This window comes from Botryllus schlosseri, chromosome 7, assembly GCF_051294905.1.
Source record: "Botryllus schlosseri isolate E-star chromosome 7, Bs_hap1, whole genome shotgun sequence".
NCBI classification, from domain to species: domain Eukaryota; kingdom Metazoa; phylum Chordata; class Ascidiacea; order Stolidobranchia; family Styelidae; genus Botryllus; species Botryllus schlosseri.
Window position 1 is genome coordinate 10,717,240 of NC_137242.1, and position 19,572 is coordinate 10,736,811.

At 40.7% G+C, this 19,572-nt stretch overlaps 2 protein-coding genes and 1 long non-coding RNA gene across 3 annotated transcripts in view; 2 read left to right on the top strand and 1 right to left on the bottom strand.

The window, feature by feature from the left end:
• Nucleotides 1-19,572, bottom strand: part of LOC145442513 (GATOR2 complex protein WDR59-like) — a 458,341-nt gene that overhangs the window by 361,174 nt on the left and 77,595 nt on the right. The gene's annotated exons all lie outside the window — the stretch shown is intronic.
• On the top strand, nt 3,693-18,927 carry LOC145442371 (plasmanylethanolamine desaturase 1-like). Its single transcript, XM_080320269.1, has 6 exons — nt 3,693-3,806; nt 3,872-4,055; nt 9,324-9,443; nt 10,154-10,390; nt 10,815-11,007; nt 16,657-18,927. The coding sequence occupies exons 2-6, from the start codon at nt 3,914-3,916 to the stop codon at nt 16,808-16,810; spliced, it is 846 nt and encodes a 281-aa protein (XP_080176395.1). The 5' UTR covers nt 3,693-3,806; nt 3,872-3,913; the 3' UTR covers nt 16,811-18,927.
• Nucleotides 11,018-14,706, top strand: LOC145442373 (uncharacterized). Its single transcript, XR_013916044.1, has 2 exons — nt 11,018-11,139; nt 11,335-14,706. It is a non-coding gene; the product is annotated as an uncharacterized LOC145442373 (long non-coding RNA).

Consider the following 19,572-nt stretch of genomic DNA (forward strand, 5'->3'; position numbering starts at 1 on the left):
CCATTACGATCGTATTCTGTGCACGCGAATCGCAGAATAAATGATAAGGCAAGTAAAACCAGTTATGTAATGGATGCGGGATCAATGGGTTCTGTAACCGCCTGACCTATGACCTCCGCGCGGCAAGACCACTCAGGCATGCAGCAAGGGAAAGGGTTCTTCTGAGTAGAGTTGTGGAGAGCGTGGTGCGTTGCGCATGGGCTTGAGCCTTGTGCGATTTGGAATATATAATATATCCGCTCCAATCGGTGCAGTCTGTGTATCCAGGGAAGAACCTGAAAGGAATAGTGATCCTCTTCTGCTACAGTGTTAGATGTGCGAGGGAACGGCTACAGTTCGCCTTACGGGTGCTGCAAAAACAATCATATGTAACCGGTCATCAGCGATACATATGTAGCGACCCCGCTACGGCGGATACCAGTAGCAATAACGGGGATCGCGGGTGTGTTGCTGGGCTCGGGACCTCGTCTCTTTGCGACTGCCGCCAGCTCGAATGACACTTACAATCACGGCACAACCGACAACACCACCAGTCTATGCGGTATTAATATTATATTAATATGACACCAGAAACTCAATACACCGATACTCATGGACAAATAAAACGGAACCCAGACGATGTACGAACCCTATTTACGACGCACGCACTACACATCAAACTAACGACACTCCACGCTAACCCCACGCCGCACACACACATTGTCACATACCTATCAGCCTAAACCTAGCCCAGCAGCAGTCTTGCCATCTACAAGCGAGTACGAACTACCAACGGGGCAACATCACTCCCTAGGTGCTCGCGCAGCACCGTCAGTGACTAGGCCGTGACCCAGCCTATCCGCGCAGAGATTCCGACCGGTACGTCCAACTCAAGCCCGCCAATACAAGACCAACTACCTACTAGTTCACGCCCTAACCGCCTAATACCACCACTACTTCACGCTGCTGCCCCAGACTACTAATACTTCACGCTACCAAACACAGAGACATACTCACTCGCATCAATCTTCAGCCACGCTCTCAGCCAACTCCCTCACTCAACTCAACTCAACACGCGGTCTCCAGCCATACCACGCGCAACAATATTCTAAACGGCAAATACAGAACATTCTGGAAACCTCGGGTTTCCACACATATTTCACATAGAATCAGTGGCGTAACATTGTGCTGCCGCCCATGGCTTTCGTTGAAAGTGCCCCCCTCCCCCCTCAAGTAGACTGCAGCAAATTTCGACATAGTTTCATGTTCAAGCAATCTTTACAACAAAAATAATTACAAATAATATGCCGCGTCTCAGAAGTCTTATACTGCTTGAGAAAGAACCACACCGTCTCAGCGTTTAGACCGAAAATATTAAAGACAAGAAATAGTGAACGAATGTTTTAGGCAAAAAAATCAATAGCCGCCTTAAAACTGAACTTTTCGGGCTTTCGCCGAAGCGATATCAGCGACAATATCCTCAAAATCAAGTTTTTGAACGTAGTCTCTTTCTATAGAAAGAATGGATAGAGCTGATAGCCGATCATCATTCACTTTATCAGTTTGAGCTTTGAGAAGCTCCTCTCACAGCTTGCAATTGCTACACCAATGGTCAGACAAAGTTTCAGACACGAGCATAAATATGGTGTCTTATCAAGTATAGGTGATGCGATTTACCTATAACCACTCTTAAAACATCAAACGCTGTTGCATCACCATCAAACGTGCATCAAACTGCTCCGCACCAGCCTCTTATCAATATCAATAATGAATAATATTAGATTATAATTTCATCTGAACAAGACACCCACAATGTACAATGAGATAAGACGCAATGCGATGTAATGATCAGATAGGAGGTTGCCGAACGACCGGTTGCGTTTGGAGTAGCGGTCTCTTGAACTGGCATCCACCTTGGCCTCGCGGCACTATCCCGATTACACAGTTCTTTTTTCGATGTTATAGTCTCTATTCCGCGGTCTTTTGGTCTTTCTCCAATCCTTGTGAGTGCGCTCTTTCATCGGGGCCCTTTCTGGGCTTTTTTGTCGCCGTAAGAACGGCGACGCGGGAAGAGGATCCCAGAATAACCTCTGACTCAGAATCGACCATGGCCGCTTGGACGGTAGGCGTTCATCGTCACAACTACGCTATCTCCCCGCTAACTCAGATTTAACAATACTGATTTTATCGAAAGCTATTGTTGCCTTGATTCAAGAAATAGGCTACAATTTAAAAGCTGGTCAGGGCAACGGAACTACCCCGAAATAGCCATCAAAGTCTGAACATTGGCATTCTTACGAATAATCGCTCGATATAATTACCATTGCCAAGGTTATTGTGGCGCGGTTCTGTATAATCGCTCGATATAATTTCCATTACCATGGTGAATTGCTGGTTATGGTCATTGTGGTGTGGCGCTCCGATTGTTCGGAAATATCGTCCTTGACGGCTATTTCGGAATGGTTCAATTGTCATGCTCATTGCTCACATTATAATTTGTGTTTTCGGAATCAGTGCGACACCAGCTTTCGATGGAGACCAGTTTTATTAAATTTTAGCTCTCTGGTCGCTAGCGTTAGGACTACCAATTACGCTGCTTTTAGCTGGCTGTGTGCACTGTGTGTGTTGCCTAATTTTGCCGCCCCCTTGGAGCCTGGCGCAGAGCCATAACCGCCAAGTGGCTGCTACGCCACTGCATAGAATATAACGGAGCACTTTATTGGCTCAAGTTTACGCTTAAGTTTACGTAAATGAGTTAATGTTCTCTGATACCAATGTAGTGAATGTTATGAGTAATATGGACGCAAACCAGATATTATTCTCATACGGAGCCGGGCAGAATCAGGATATTTCTACGGAAGCGCGGAAATTTTCAATATTTTCAAATGGCCAATTTTCAATGCCGAATGCAACCTCGTGGGCTGTGATATATAAAATTGTATCTTTTCGATTCATAGCACATTTCATCACACAACTTGAACTATTGATTACTAGGTTAGTAATCTATACTTGAACAAAGTCACTCAACTATGACATAGTTGAGTGTCATAGTTGAGTGACTTTGTACTTGAACAGCTTCGTTGTTGAGTTCGATAATCAATTTGATTCCACGGGCGATGGCGCTAGCGGTCAGATTAATTTTGTACCCTTTTGTTACTGCTGTCTCGATAGCAATTCATCTCTCGCACATCGAGCGGATTGTCGGACAGTTCTCAAACTTACATAAACTTGATCCATATCAGAGCTGGCCCGGTAGATGAAATATCAGGATCAGCAAATCAGAATGAAAATTAACACATATATAGAGGGCAGGATTCAGCTAACTTTTGTACTGCGATTCGTATGGTTATCACAGTTACCTCTACTACCGAAGACACTGCTCCTGGGTTAGGGATAAGTATAATATTATGAATATAAAGATATGTAAATTCTCAGCAATCTCGAAATCTAAACAAAACCTGCCTGAAGCCCCAGGTCCAATAGCTCAGTGGTCTGGTCAGTGTTGTTTCTTGCTGTTCACCGAAGTGGAACAGCATTCTGATATAGGAAGATGAAACATGACAACCGAAGTGACTTTTCTCTAGTTTACCGGTGTCCGCCCTTGTATTGATATATAATACGTTTTGTTGCTGATAATGGTCATGCGATCACCTGATAATTCTCGTGATTATTTACATCTAGATTTAACATATTGCCTCTTTTTACGAAGTACCGGTAATCGTAGGGGTAAGCTTAAACTATACCTTCGAGACGAAGTTCATGATCGTGTGCGGAATACTGAATGAGAATCGGTGACGTTTTACATAACCTAGAAAAAACAATGACAAGTTCGAATATTTTAATAATTGATTCAACTCCCGTACTTTCATGTTGTTATCCATATTTATAGGAGTGTGAAATTCTTCAAGATCTTGCATTGGCCGGTGCTCAGGTCATGAACTCCCCCAAAGTTACAAGCAATGGAAATGAAAATATCACTCACCGTTCAAAGAACGAAAAGCCATCTGGTGATATTGTTGAAAGAAGGTATTCGAAGCAAATTGCTGCCAAGACACTGAGTGAAATGTATAGTCCTCGTAAGTGCTTGTTCATGTTCATGGTTTGATTACAATTGAAGTGCTAATTAAGTTTGTTCCAAGGGTGAGATTGAAATTATGGCGCGTCTTTGATAGAACTTCTATAACCACCTATCATCAGTCTTCTTCATGAATGTGCATAAATTCAGGTTATTTCACATTATTATCAGTGATTTTCCCAACTATACCGGTACTCACTACTCAATATATGCACATTAAGGACATGCATCTACAGATTCGAAATTGTGCCTTTGTTTGTTTTAAATACAAGGACTGAAGACCAACATTACGACGTTCCCATATTCAGGACAAAGACGTTTGCGAATATAGGCCTACAATAAATTCAACACCCGATTTCGCACATTCGTTTATGACAGTGGTTCATAACTGGGAACGAATACCCCCTGGGACTTGATTTCACAGAAACTAGATTTTGTTTTAATTTTCGTAGTTATACTTACAAGGACTCTGGATGTACTGAATACTCTGATGGATTTTAGTGGAGTGCATACTGTATACATAGTTCATACAGTGTTGAGGCCTGCCATGTTTTACACAGTGTTATTAAGTAATTCATGAATTGCAAGGCATAGAAAAATCAATATCAATTGCTTGAAGTTTGATGAACATTCTGTATTGATTTTTTATCGAGCACTAAATTACGTGCTAGACATTAATGATCATGTGTGCTATGGGCTGGTGATTTTTCATGACTACATCTCTTTGCAAGCCCGCTATTTGCAACATTTCAGGCCCCGTGCATATATTCAGATATCGCAGGTATCACTACTGTGGATATACTCAGATATCGCAGATATCATTGTGGATATACTCAGATATCGCAGATATCACCAGAAACCGCAGACATCGAGGTCATATAAAGGTCACGCTTCGTTTAGAGCGCAGATATCACGACTTAAGCATGTCTAGGTCGATTCAGTGCGCAGATATCAGGTCCGGACCATGCCTGGGGGAATTATGTGCGCAGATATCAGCTTTGGAGCATGTCCGGATAAAAATAATACGCAGATATCAGGTCTGGACCATACCTGGGCTCTTTTGGTGCGCAGATATCAACTCCGGAGCATATCTGGATTTAACCAGTGCGCAGATATCAGCTCCGGAGCATGTCCGAATAAAAATAGGGTGCAGATATCATGTCTGGACCATGCCTGAGTTCTTTTGATGTGCAGATATCAGCTCCGGAGCATGTCCGGATACATATGGTGCGCAGATATCAGCTCCTATATGAGCATTGAACATATGATGCCCTAACCAGTGCGCAGATATCAGGTTTGGCGTCTTTTTCATGCGCATATGTTAGCTTCGGAGCATGTCCGGATACAATTAGAGCGTTGCGACGGTCAACTTAATCGAATACGCAGGTAGGCCTAGTCGAAAAACATGGTGAATACTGTTTAAACAGCTAAATGAGAAACTCCGACCATTTGCTCTTTGTTCGGCCCACGCATTAGCACGAAATCCGAGCTTCGTCGGATTCTTCGGGAATAGTATATATTGGTAGATAATCCGAGAATTATCAACGAAAAACTCAAATACCGCCGCTTCTACTTTTTGGAATTGATTCAAATTTGTTTTGCATCGTCTGTGAAGAAAACTGAACAATTTCTGGGGGTTGACAGGAAAATTTGAAATTTTTTTAAACATTTTTTCTAATAAATTAAAAACTTTAATTGGCTCTGCGGTGGCTTATATACTTGTTAGAATTGAACCAAATTTGGTGTGCAACGTTTTTTAGGGTAACCTGACAATTTAATCAGTGAATGGCTGGAATCCGAAAAAAGGGTTATTTTTGAACGACACTGTACTCATGACACACAAAACCTTAAAGTACCTCAGATTTAAACCGCGGTATAAATACAGCTAGTAGCCTAGCCTACAACATTTTAATCCAAATTCTGCATGCTCGTAGTAACGTAGAATGGTATGCACGTATAGGCACGTAGGATTTATGACCGCTCTATAATTCTTAGTTAGGTTATGTTTTCTTGTACCACTCTTCTCCGCCCTTCAGGTGTGAATACACACTCTTTTCGCAAGGAGTGTGAGGCTATTTGAACATTTATCATGACAATTATTCTTATAAACGTGATAGAAACATGTGCCAATACTACTCTCTACTTTAGAAAATCCAAAGTGTAAAAAAGTATTATTATTTCCTAAAAATTTTTTCAAGTAGAATTGGATGTAGTACAAAGACATATAACCACTAGAGCAGGGGTGTGAAACATACGACCAGACGATTTTATCCAGCCCGCGAAAAAATTCCGAGTTGATGGAAAAATGCTTGTATTATCCTGCATATTTCTAACAAATGTTGATATTTTTAGTACGTGAAACTTCTATTAACTAATCCCTCAATGCAACAAAGGTCAAGTGCATACGCCACATTTTAACAATTATTTTGTGGTTTAACTCTAGCAGTATTAGCAAAAATTCGGTGACATTGACATGCAATTCCTGGAAGCCAAAATGGAGAACACTGAGTTCAGAGTTTTATGGAAAAATTGACCTAGAATTTGTTATTCACAGAAGCGAAAACTCCGATGTGAAATCGTTGCATGCATGAATATATGGAGAATATAGTAGTTACAAAAATGTCATTCAAATATAGCTGCGTTCGCACTACTGCATCACTTCTGACTGAAAAGGCTCCCGACCACCAGAGGAAAACGAATCGCGATTTAAATGGACCGAATTACAACGGCCACGTCTACAGTTAAATCTCTTGTATTCCTCCCAACGTATACGCAGAGTTACCGCTAGATTACAACTGAAACAAGGGGATTATAGAAATATGCTTATATCGTCGTAAGAGCCCCTGTTTTGGTTTGTAACTATATTCAACCAGTCAATATTTGTATTTTTGCAAATTTCATTGTTTGCGAATAAACGTGTCGCTTGAATAGAACCCCAAATCCCTTATGTTCTGAAGGTTTGAATGCGGCCCCGCGAAACAACTTGAGTTTGACACCCCTGCACTAGAGTAGCCTAAGTGATGCAAGCAGGCAAAATCTGCCTGAGGACTCCAAAATAACTGTAAGTGGTCTGTTACTGGTCAGCTCTGACCAGTGACCAGGCCTGACCATTTCTATCCAGACGACATGATGTGGAGTTGATATCGACCAAAGAAATACCCTTAGGCATGGCCCAAACCTGACATCTGCGCAATGATTGTATCCAGACATACTCTGGGTCTGATATCTGCGTATCGTTTGGCGTCAGACATGCTGCGGACTTGATATCTATGCAGGAAACAGCGCCAGGTATGGTCTAGACCTGATATCTGCGCACTATTTGTATTAGGACATGCTCCGGAGCTGATATCTGCGCATCAAAAGAATCCAGGTGTGGTCCAGACCTGATATCTGCGCACTATTTGTATTCGGACATGCTCCGGAGCTGATATCTGCGCACCAAAAGAATCCAGGTATGGTCCAGACCTGATATCTGCGCACTATTTGTATTCGGACATGCTCCGGAGCTGATATCTGCGCACCAAAAGAATCCAGGTATGGTCCAGACCTGATATCTGCGCACTGGTTAAGGCCAGATATTCTCCGTAGTTGATATCTGGGCATCTGGTTAGGGCATTATATGCTCAATGCTCATATATGAGCTGATATCTGCGCACTAGGGTTGTCCAAAATTTGGAAAATCTCAAAAAGTCTCCGTGATTGTGTCTCATTCTATAGATTATTGATAAAAAACAACAATTAGCCTGAAAGAAGCTTACAGGAAGGCCGTTAAGATTTCGGTCAAAGCGTTTAAAAGTAGCTGCTCAAGAATGGGCCACCCCTCCACCTAAATTATATTCACAGATACTTTCGTGAAATCATACTCGTCACTCCGTATCCACTGCGCGCGAAGCGCGACGAAAATTCTGTGCTTTACTAAACTTTTATGAAAATTAAATGTTAACACTCCTAGAAAACAGCTCCGAAATTCCTCAGGCTATCTCCCTGATTGTAAGATTGAACTACTTCTACTTGACAAACTGAAAATAGCGAAAAGTAAGTAAGTAGATCACAAAATATTAAGAAGTAGAAGTAGCAAAAATCAGATCTACTTGAGTAAGTACCAGAAGTAGAGGAAAACTACTTGAGTACTTCGAAAAAGTAGAAGTACTTCGTTACTGACCACCTCTGGTATTCACTGATGGTGGATCCGTACTGAAACGGTGAATTCGCTCAACACTTGCATAAGCGCCTTTGCTTTGTCTCGATGAAAACACGACATGTAGGCTTCAGCCGTTTCCTTCACAATGAAGCAGTCATGCTGTAAAAGCTTCTGTGAAGCAGGTGTTGTTTGTTCATCATGTATTTCGTACCTCAACATGTCCTGAATTAATCTTAAATCATCACCTGCCAAACTACTAACAATGCGCACTCAGAATCCCCGCCGGTAGCAGACTTCTTGAACTCCTGATCAGCAAGCTGCTGCTGCCGTGGTCATTGAAGCATAGCCAATTAGCCAATCAAGAGCCGTGGTTATTTGATTACTAGTCTTCTCGCCGTTCTGTGGTCAGTGGCACGCCCATTCTTGAGCAGCTACTTTCAAGCGCTTTGACCGAAATCTTAACGGCTTTCCTGTAAGCTTCTTTCATGCTAATTGTTGTTTTTTATCAATAATCTATAGAATGAGACACAATCACGGATACTTTTTGAGATTTTCCAAATTTTGGACAACCCTACCGCGCACCATTTGTATCCGGATATGCTCCGAAGGTGATATCTGCGCACCAAAAGAGCCGAGGTATGGTCCAGACCTGATATCTGCGCACTATTTTTATCCGGACATGCTGCCGAGCTGATATCTACGCACAAAATTCCCCCAGGCATGGTCCGCACCTGATATGTGCGCACTATTTGTATCCGGACATGCTCCGAAGGTTATATCTGCGCACCAAAAGAGCCCAGGTATGGTCCAGACCTGATATCTGCGCACTATTTTTATCTGAACATGCTCCGGAGCTTATATCTGCGCACAAAATTCCCCTAGGCATGGTCCGGACCTGATATCTGCGCACTGAATCGTCCTAGACGTGGTTAAAACATGATATCTGCACTCTAAACGAACCGTGACCTTCATATGACCTCGATGTCTGCGGTTTTTGGTGATATCTGAGTATATCCACAATGATATCTGCGATATCTGAGTATATCCACAGTAGTGATATCTGCGATATCTGAGTATATCCACGGGGCCACATTTCATCTTTCTTGACACAAGATATTTTATTCACAGAAAAGCGACTTCAAGAATGGATTTGTGTTATACTCTGTGGAAACCTGATGTTGTTTAATTTACTTCACCTCATTTTCTATTTTCGAATTGACACTCTTCATATCATGATTTTATCCAGCTGTGAGTATAGTCTGCTTTTTCATCACATAACAATAGTTGACTATCTCTACTCTAAACCAGCAGTTATTTGATGATGTCAATTGGCTGGATTATTTAGACTAGAAAATCTGCATACCATTTTGCCATATCAATATTTGAGCGTAAAAATGAACTTATTGTGACTCTGCAAAGAACTGTTACCGGTATCTATTTTCAAATCTACATTGTGATAAGAATGGTAGTAGCTTTGTTATGGTGAAGTAAAGAAACAACATTATTAAAGTTAGAAAAATAGCATACATCTCCTTTACGGGCTTTTTACTTATTTTGCCATGCATCGATCCGATTTTAATAGCCTTCTGAAAAGGCATACGCACAAGCAGAGGTGGGAAGTAACAATTTACTTCTACTTTTTCAGAATTCTCAAATAATTTTATTTACTTTTACTACTTAAGTAATTATGTTTTAGACTACTTCGCACTTCTACTTCAGCAGTTCTCAGGCAAATATACTTGCTGTTACTCTATAAGGATTTTGGGATATTTTATGAAGGAAATGGTCATAGCAAGTGTGCGAAAATTCACCATTTGTAGTGTCTTTCGTCATTTTGTGTTAGTCGCAAAGATGCACACTGTAATTCCGGAAGTAGCCGCCTCTGATTACCTGCAATACTTAATGCTAAATATCTACCTTTAAAACGTTTTGAGTACAATATTGATGTCTTTGTACAGTGGCGGGAATTCTCACTGCGGACTTTGCTTCTGGGCTGGTACATTGGGCGGCGGACACTTGGGGTTCCGTCAGCATTCCTATAGTAGGCCGGGCCTTTATCCGCCCGTTTAGAGAGCACCACATTGATCCCACCGGCATCACAAGGCACGATTGGGTGGAGGCTAACGGAGATAACTGCATGTTAACGGTTATTCCATTAGCTATCATGGCAAGGAACTTTCTCATGTTACCTGAAGGTAGGTGACTTCGAATTCCATTTACGTAGGTAGGTTAGTGCTTCTTTATATTGTAATGCCGTATTGGAATTGTGGATTGTTCGAATACTAGTAATGTCTCCCGATTCATTATGGAATTAGCGATTGTGGCCAGTATAATCGTATAAATCATGTCAAATGTGTAATATAAGTAATCAATGGGACTGCTTTGAACTGAGGCTTGTGCCTCCGCGTTATGTAGATATAAGCATATGCATGTACAACGGTATTTTATGATACATATTTTCAGTGAGTGATGCATCATATATCACGTTCTAGTACCTTTCTAGTGTTATTCATACTGGCTCTATTTAACATGTCGGGGGAAATCTTGCCTGTCATTTCCCTGCTTGAAGTCTAACTAGTCATTACGCTTTTATTCTAATTTGGGTTGACCTATTTTCAGCCTTGATACTGCAGGACTACTGGTGGTCTTGTTACATCTTCTTTCTCTGCCTTTTCGTGACGTTGACTAATCAAATCCACAAGTGGTCACACACCTATTTCGGACTGCCAGCGTGGGTTGAGTGGTTGCAGAGGAATCATGTCATTTTGCCGAGGCAGCACCACAGGATTCACCATGTTTCTCCCCATGAAACGTGAGTCACATATGTTTTCATGTTATTTAGCCTGTGTAGTCTCATTTACACATGAATGGTACATGATAGCCTGAATTTCATTTCCTTTAAAAATGTAGGATGTTGTGAATGGATTTTACAATCCATCGTTATGTTGGGATTTGTTTTATAGTAGACTAGTATGTGCTCCGATCAGATTGATTTGATCTCTACATTTTTCAATTAGTTTGAAATTTTGCTCCGGATTATTAGCTTTGCACTCAATTCCGTGTTTGCTGTCTTCTTGTCTCTTATATAACCACTGGTATTTGGACTTTGAAAAATCCTATTGACCTCTTGGTACTTTAGAATGAGTCCATTCAGTCAGAGGATGGTGTTGTAGAAAATGCCTCATCTCGTAAGCATGGTGTGCTATGGAAAAGTAAATTTCCATATTCCATACTCTCGTTCCATGCCATTGTATGTCCGGTCCGTTAGTCATATTTCTGTTGGCTTAACCTCCAAACCATCCATTTTTTATAGATACATATTGTGACCAGATCCGTGATATCAGTTACTGAGCCACGACAAATATATAACATTTCCAGAAAATATATTGCAATTACTGCGCACATTAAAATCAAGTTGTCTTAACGGCTCTTACATAACAATCTTTGTAAGGGGTGACTGGTGTTCAGCCCGGCGATAGCAATACTAATCATTTCGACGCTGAATTGAAGATAGAGCAATAAAACTAGCACCATATTGGGTAATTATTCGGTACCAGCTATAACATGTTGCCCCTCTTTTATTCAACAGGCATGAAAGTGTGTTATAATTAGGGCACCTTAGTATGAACTTTTTTACCTAGGCAGGTTGATAGATAGACTTGTGGAATTTGTAGTGAATGTTCGTAGTAGTGATACAGTTGTTTCTCTTTTTAGTGAAGAGTACTCAGTGTCGCAGGTGATTCTTGCAATATCCTGAGCTTGGTAATTTATGTGCGCTGTTGCAGGAAGTCCGAACGTTTAGTGCTTTGTTTTATGTAACGAGTTCATGAGGCAATTTTTTTTTCTTGCCTGTGAATATCTATTCGAGAATGTAGCTTGACACAGTAATGTAAAAGATTGTGGTATTCAAGTTTCTGTGGTGTTTTGATAAGTAAGCCATACACCTACAATGTTTGTTGCAAGCTTCTTAACGAATAAACTTTCATCCTGTAATGATATAATTCAATGAATGGATTACCGTCCCCATAAAATTTCGTCATGTTGGTGTAACTTGTTGGTTTTGTAGGCTATACTAGAGTGTTTATCAAACAAGTCAAACCTTAGCCTTGTTTGCTGAGAAAATAAGGCCGATTCTATTAGGTCTATTGTTTTGTGCTCTCTTACTGGTGTGTTCACGGGCTCAGTACAAAGTGCACGACACTGCCAAACCGCACATGTCCGTCTCATTTTGGGAGTCCGTGAATTATTAACTTTGAAAAAACTTATTTGGTCCCCACTGGTCTGCGAATGTCACCATGTCCTTGTGCAACAAAGAGGGCAGAAGTGTATGTAATGTTTACATGACTTGTACTTTTGGTGTCTATGATTGCTTGATAACCCTGCACAGGCAAGATGCAAGGGCATTTTGTTAATGTTATTCACATGGAATACATTTACCGATAGGAGTTTTTGCAATGTGGTCTGTGTATATTAGCTAAAAGGAATCTCAGAATATTGTGTTGTGACGAAAGTGGTCACTGGCCAGTAGGGTTGTTCAAAAATAACTTTCACTGATTTCACAGGATTTCACTGATTAAATTGTTTGTTTGCTTCATCCGATAAAGCAATGGTTGAAATGGGTGTACCAGAAGGATTCGTTTTAGGTCCCTTCTTGTTTTTGATCTATATAAATGACTTATAGAATGCCTCTGACTTTACTATCCAGTTATTTGCAGATGACGCATCTCTGATGCTGTCATCGAATAATATAACTGAGTTAGAGTCCTCTTGCAACTCAAACCTACAAAAAATATTGGATTGGATGAATAATAGTAGATTATCCATAAATGCCTCAAAAACTCACTGTATGCTCTTCGGAAGGAATTCGAAAAGTAAGATTGATATAAGGCTGAATAGGGAAAGCCTGATTCTACAGAAAAGCATAAATTGTTTAGGTATAGTTATTGATAACAATCTGACATGGGGTGAACATATAACCTCTATCTGCAACAAGCTATCTAGACCAGTGGTTCATAACCTTTTTTCCTCCAGCGCCCCCTTTCAAAAATTATCGTGCTCCAGCGCCCCCCAACTCGAATTGTAAGGACTGTAATAAAGACAATGGGTAAGAAGGAGGGCCGTAACAGCACTTTGTCAGCCCCCCTAAAGAAACGATTGTCTTGCGCACCTTCAACCTTCCGGTGGTCAGCAAGGTTTGTGTGGTCTGGTCGCCCTCGGTGCCAAAATTGTCTATAATGCATGAATGAATAGGTGGTAATTGCATTATTTGCATAGGCCTATATATGTCGCTATAAAGTTTTTATCCTCCCAGCCCACGTAATCAGATTTACCAGTAGCGCTGAGTGATCTGTTGTATTGGAAAAGGAAGGCCACGTAATTAATAATTGAACATATTCGGGCGTGCCCGTTGATACCATTAACTCGTTACATGTTGTTATTTTGCTACCTATTGTCCACTACAGAGTCAAAATATATTGAAACGCATAAACGTAGTAAACTAAAGTAAGCAGTAAGCACAGGATTCAAAAATCTTCACCGGCAAATAATTTTCTCTTATGGATATCATTTGTCCTGTGGGGTGCAGAATGCGACGACTTGAGAATTCGGCACGAGCGAGTTAAGCACCTATGGACAATTATACTGATATACATTGGAGTTTACGGTCAACATATAAGGGCAATCCTCTTCGGCTAAGGTTTTCTCGCTGATGATATTTTTGACACACTTCTCGGTGTCCCATATTGACCGGAACTCCATACGTCTTTGTGCATCGTTGCGTGGTAATGGCCAACGCCGAAATGCATATTCCTATTTTCAATAACAATGTGTATTCTTCCGTGGAGGAGGAGTCAAAACATGATGTGTGATTTATGTTTATTCACCGAAATAATTTAGGGCACGCTTCGAGCTCCCGGATTGGGGGTTTAGGTTGCAGCAGTTTCGGTCCTGGTAAGAGGTCAAAATCCAGTCGGTCTTTCCGGGACTTTGGTATTGGAAATATTTCGCGCCATGATAGTTGTGTGTGGTATATTCAGGGTCAAATCAAGGTTGTTATAACAACAATCGGGTACGGTCTCACTCTCATACCCTGTGTTTCGAACCATCTCGAATTCACTTCTGCGATTAGCAATACGGGGAAATTAATAGTATTGGATTTTGTCCTAGTGCTTTGTGTAACTATAAGTAAATCAACTGAGAATGGGATGCATATATCTGCTCACATTGAATTTATCGCTGTACCCAGTTATAATTTTAACATGAATGTATTCCAAACAAAGCAACTTACATTATATAACGTTCATGGGAGGTTGGGAACCACAACACTAGATAGTATATCATCCTTTATGATACGATGAAGAAATATTCTGACGATTAAATTTTGTAGCTCTCAAATACAAGTATATTTAGCTATTGATTTCGTACACAAAGCTTCAAAACTTATTTTATGTACAAGTGGCTCTCACTCTCAAAAGTGATACACAGTGCCTCCTTCTTCGATTTTCATGCGCTGTGCGCTGCGGGATATAATACCTACCTAATTCGAAACATTTTGTTGAAAATAACCCTAGCAAGCGTGACGGCAGTGTTTTAACGGGAAATTGGGGATCTAAAAGTACGCGCAATTCGTTTTAAATGAATTTTAATAACCCACTACATTTATGAAAACATGTAACAAACATCGTCGCGTAGCGCGACCAAAATATTCGGGATTTGACATGTTTTGTGGAGTGTTAATTTACTCTGAATACTCATTAAGGATATGTCCAACTGCCACATCATCTACTGCGAATTCATTTTTCTTCAGCGCCCCCCATATCGCCCCCTGAGCGTTTCCGCCCCCTTCCAAATCGCCAGCGCCCCTTGCGGGGCGCTGGAGGCAAGGTTAAGAACCACTGATCTAGACCATAGGTATCATTTGAAAGTCACGTTTTATTCCATACGTATAATGATTTATCATACCCTATTTCGCTCTCATCTAACTTATGGTATCATTTTCTGGATATCCACATTGGAGAAACATTTGGATCGAGTTAGGAGTCTGCAAAATAAAACCATCAAACTAATAAGCCTTCCCAATCGTAGAGAACGCGTTAACCCTTTATATTATAATCTAAAACACTTGAAAATAGATGATATCTATAGATTTGAAGTCGGCATTCTGATGCATAAGTTCTACAATAACACCCTACCTGACATTTTCTCCAACTACTTAACACCTATCAGTGATCATCATTCCCATTTTACAAGAGGTTCTGTTATGAATTTGTATTTATCTAAGGCTCATCACAAAACCATTGCCTATCAAGGTCCTCTAATATGGAACTCCATTCCTTCCCATATTAGGAGCAATTCTTCATATGTATTTAAAACCATGTATTGTGCCTTCCTTAGTAACTCATACAAAAGCTAAGAGTATTTCCAGTGCGAACTAGTACCGGTCAACATATCTTGTTTGTTTCAGACTAGTACACTTTCTATTCTTTTCCTCCGTTTATCCTAACATGTGCTCTTACATTTATCCTGTCAGTCTTACAATTCACTGTTGCAGTACGATGTATGCAATTTATAGCCAATCTACTTCGATCAGCTGCAGTAGACTCGATGATCAACAGATCACTTCGCTGCAGCTTCACCTTGCAATCATGAAGCTTATTGGCCCTATTGCGATGATGAATAAAATTTTCTCTCTCTCTCTCTCTCCTGTGCGTTCACATCTTCCTGTTGGAATCAAACCAAATTTGGTGGGCAACATTTTATAGGCAACCTAAGTTACCTAACAATTTAATCAGTGAAACCCCGGGATCCGTAAAAAAGTTATTTTTGAACAACCCTACTGGCCAGTAACGAAGTACTTCTACTGTTTTAAGTATACAACTTGGCTACTTGCATTGCTTATTGAATTAGTTTTTTTGTTTTTTGTTTAAACAACTTCTGTATTTAGGCCAAACTACTTAGTTTTTATACTTTGTATCTTGAAAAGTAAGAAGTAATTTGGGGATAAGTGTTCATCACTTTTATGTTGTGAAATCGTCTAATGAACCGCAAAAAATGACAACACAGTAACTGCTGAGTGCTTAATTATGAATATATCTTTGAAGATTGTACCTATTTGTAGCGTCATCAGTCATTTTGCGCGAGACCGTCTCTGGTTATAATGAACGTTGGTTGTGTTGTGTTGCAAAATAACCTTGTTAAAACGGTGTCAAGCATCGAGAATTTATCAATTTTGAACGCCATCGTATTCGAGTACTGTAAACTGCCGAGAGAATTGCCTGTCATGATGATGTTCTCAGGCAAAGATTGAATCTTCGAGCACTGATCGATCGAAACTTTTCAAGGTCACAATTAGATGTCGAAGTGCTGGACTACATCGATGTGATCAATAATCGAATCAATTTAACGATAGCGTAATTGCTTGTTCCTTGGACACTTTTGATCAGTTTTCTCTCCACTTTCGCAGGTACTTCTGCATAACTACCGGATGGCTGGATTACCCATTGGAAAAAATCGGATTTTGGCGGAGATTAGAAGGGCTGATAACAAAATTGACAGGTCTCGTCCCACGCGATGACGATCTCAGCTGGGCCAAGACCATTCCGGCCGATGTAAAATAAGTAATTTGGCCTGCAAAATTCGCTTTCGAAAAAGTTTGTTTTGTACTACCGCATGACTAGAAGTGTTCTTTCGGCTTACGAAAATTCATTTTTCCATGTCATAACGCCTGTCTTCGGGCCGGGTACTGTCCTGACGCAAGTTATTGATATTTATAACTAGAAAATTGTGTATTTCTACAGCCTAGTATTTCGATCGTTGAAAAAACGGTATTTGCCCGCTCGAAACAGACTATGTATAGAAAATGGTTATCAGCACATCGCACCTAAAGTTAACATCCTATTTTGGGAACTACAGCTAAAACGGACTGTGTATATTGTACGTATTTTCAATAGCATACCTGACCGTGACCATCGAGCACAGTATTGTCTCTAAAATTTATTTTGGTCCAAAGAATTTGTGCAGCAATATTAGGAAATGGCGTCTGCTTAACGATTGGGAAATATTGTAGAACAATGTTGACAACGGCACCCTTGTCATGCAAAGTGGGGCGTTCGTATGCTTACTGCTTGGTATTAGTGACGGGGTGGACTCTGTTCGGGTAATTCTCAATTGCGTTTTCCCGCGTATTCAACGCAGACTGGCCGTTACCTTACAACACTGTTTATTTTCATCCTAAATGTATGAGATAATTGTAATATATAGATATTCCTAAGCTGTATTTTACCATCAAGCCTCATGTATCACCGTTACATTACGATGATTCTTCTTGACAAAAAGTTTACTATTCTCCATCAATAGTAATTACAATTGAAATTTTATCCAGACTATAAACCAGACCGATAGCCCGAATTAGTTTGTCACGTGGTAAAGTCTCCTTACGACCCTGTATTTCATTATTTCAATAATGCATTTTAATCTTGTGAATCTATGGCGCAGTTGTCTCGCTGTGTGCACGTTCGAATGACTTCTTTGATTTGTACGTACATCCAACTTGTGATTACCGATAATCGATGGCTATGTCATCTACATGCCCTAATCGTAAAATCCTATAATATCGGTGTAGCTACGATCATGTTCGACGTTCGTACAACTCCATATATCATGTAGAACTTTAAGTTCAAAAGTTCCTGTACTACTGCCCTGCCTATGTGAAAGTGTGTTTGGTGTTCGTCATTGAATGCTTTGTTGGCGTGAAATGAGCATTCAGTGTAGTATTATGTTTTTTTCCTCATTTTAACACTATTGTGTCCAGTATTCTCTGTGTTGATGTATGAAGCCGTGTTACACTTACACTTCCTATCAATAGTCGTCATTGATAATCACAAAAGTCACCCGTTGCTGTCGGACCTATGAATGTTACCTAACCTTGCGTCTGACCCTGAATGTTGCACGTACGCTGTTAGAATGCCGGATTGCCGTTAGGCTTGCATCCCCCGCGGTGGTTGAATTATGCAGTTTGGCGCTCCTCTTTTGGGCGAGGCTAGCAGTACCGAAGTACCTATACTTTTTCGGTATACTTAAGTAGGTTTGCCTCCTTGCACAACTTACTTAACTGGCTGTGTTTTAGGACTACTTCCAATTCTAAAACACATCTTTTTAGGCAAAAGTGGCCTCGCCATTGCCGAGACCACTTCATGTTGAGATGATGACCCCTGCGACTACCAGTGAGGTGCAGAAAGGCTGCACAGCACACACCCTGCCCTAGGTAATGGATAGCGTTGTTCCAATCATCCTTATCCCTTGGCATAAGCAGGTACCCATTCAAATGATCCTGTCCGAGTAAGAACCGTGCCTTACCTTGACTCTGCGGCTATGATATTACAGTGAATAAATGCGTACATGCCTACTTCCTCGATATCAAGTGATGGATCCTTGTAACGTTTGTTTTTATATGTGTCACATTCGACGATAGTTTATTGTAAGCCCGTTCGTACCCTAGATAAAGGTGGGCATAATTCGCGGCGACTGTGTCAGTATGTTTCCTTCTTCGAGAGTGTTTTACAGCGTCGATCACACACCTACGTATTCGTTATTGCTTTTATTTTGTGTCGCGTCTTTCTCAAGGCGGGAGTATTACGCGTTTTTCCTTGTGTTTCAATGATGTGTGTATTCTATGACTGTGTTGGAATTGATACTTTATTTCAACTTTCTCGTAAATATATTCCCGATACGAGGACTGCGTTGTCCTTTGGTGTTGTCGGTTGAAGGTAAATGGGAGTTTGGTGGCTTAGTATTAGAGCAGGGATGTACGAACTTTTTATCTCGAGGGCAGCATTCAACGCCTGGATCTATTAGCGGACCTCACTATAGTAAAATGGGATTATATGCCAAAACGCAATCTTCTATTTCGCTTACATGGTGAATCAAGATATATAATAATTTGATGATAACACGCACGCGCTGACCAAAAACACTGAATAGATTTTATAAGGTGGTCAAGCCGTCACCTCCATAAGCAATTTGTCAAATCTTAGAATGACAGTCATTGTACCGATTATTTGAGCAGGATGGAAATTTGAATCCATGAACACTGAGCAGCGATCAATTCATTGCAGAACAACTTATACTTGGTTCGCTACGGATATAGCATGTCAGTGTTTTTTGAAATGGTAAGCTATATGCGCAAAGTCGAATGTTGCAATGACCCATTTTCGAAAAGGAGGTCGCTCCACGTCGAGAATTTGAGTTGAACATGTGGGGTGTAAGACCGACCTTTATTTTTGGGTAGACGCTGACGAAGTGCTGTTTCAGTCCTGGCGATACCTTTATGTCACAGGGATAGATTGTAGGTCACTACCATCGCCGTCAGTATGGAAGGAAA

Bases quoted from the DNA above. Each gene is read 5' to 3' on its own strand.
- LOC145442371 (XM_080320269.1), top strand. From the start codon at position 3,914: ATGAACTCCCCCAAAGTTACAAGCAATGGAAATGAAAATATCACTCAC. The intron at 4,056-9,323 runs GTAAGTGCTTGT...TTTTATTCACAG, and splicing joins GAGTGAAATGTATAGTCCTC to AAAAGCGACTTCAAGAATGG. The intron at 9,444-10,153 runs GTGAGTATAGTC...GTCTTTGTACAG, and splicing joins TATCATGATTTTATCCAGCT to TGGCGGGAATTCTCACTGCG.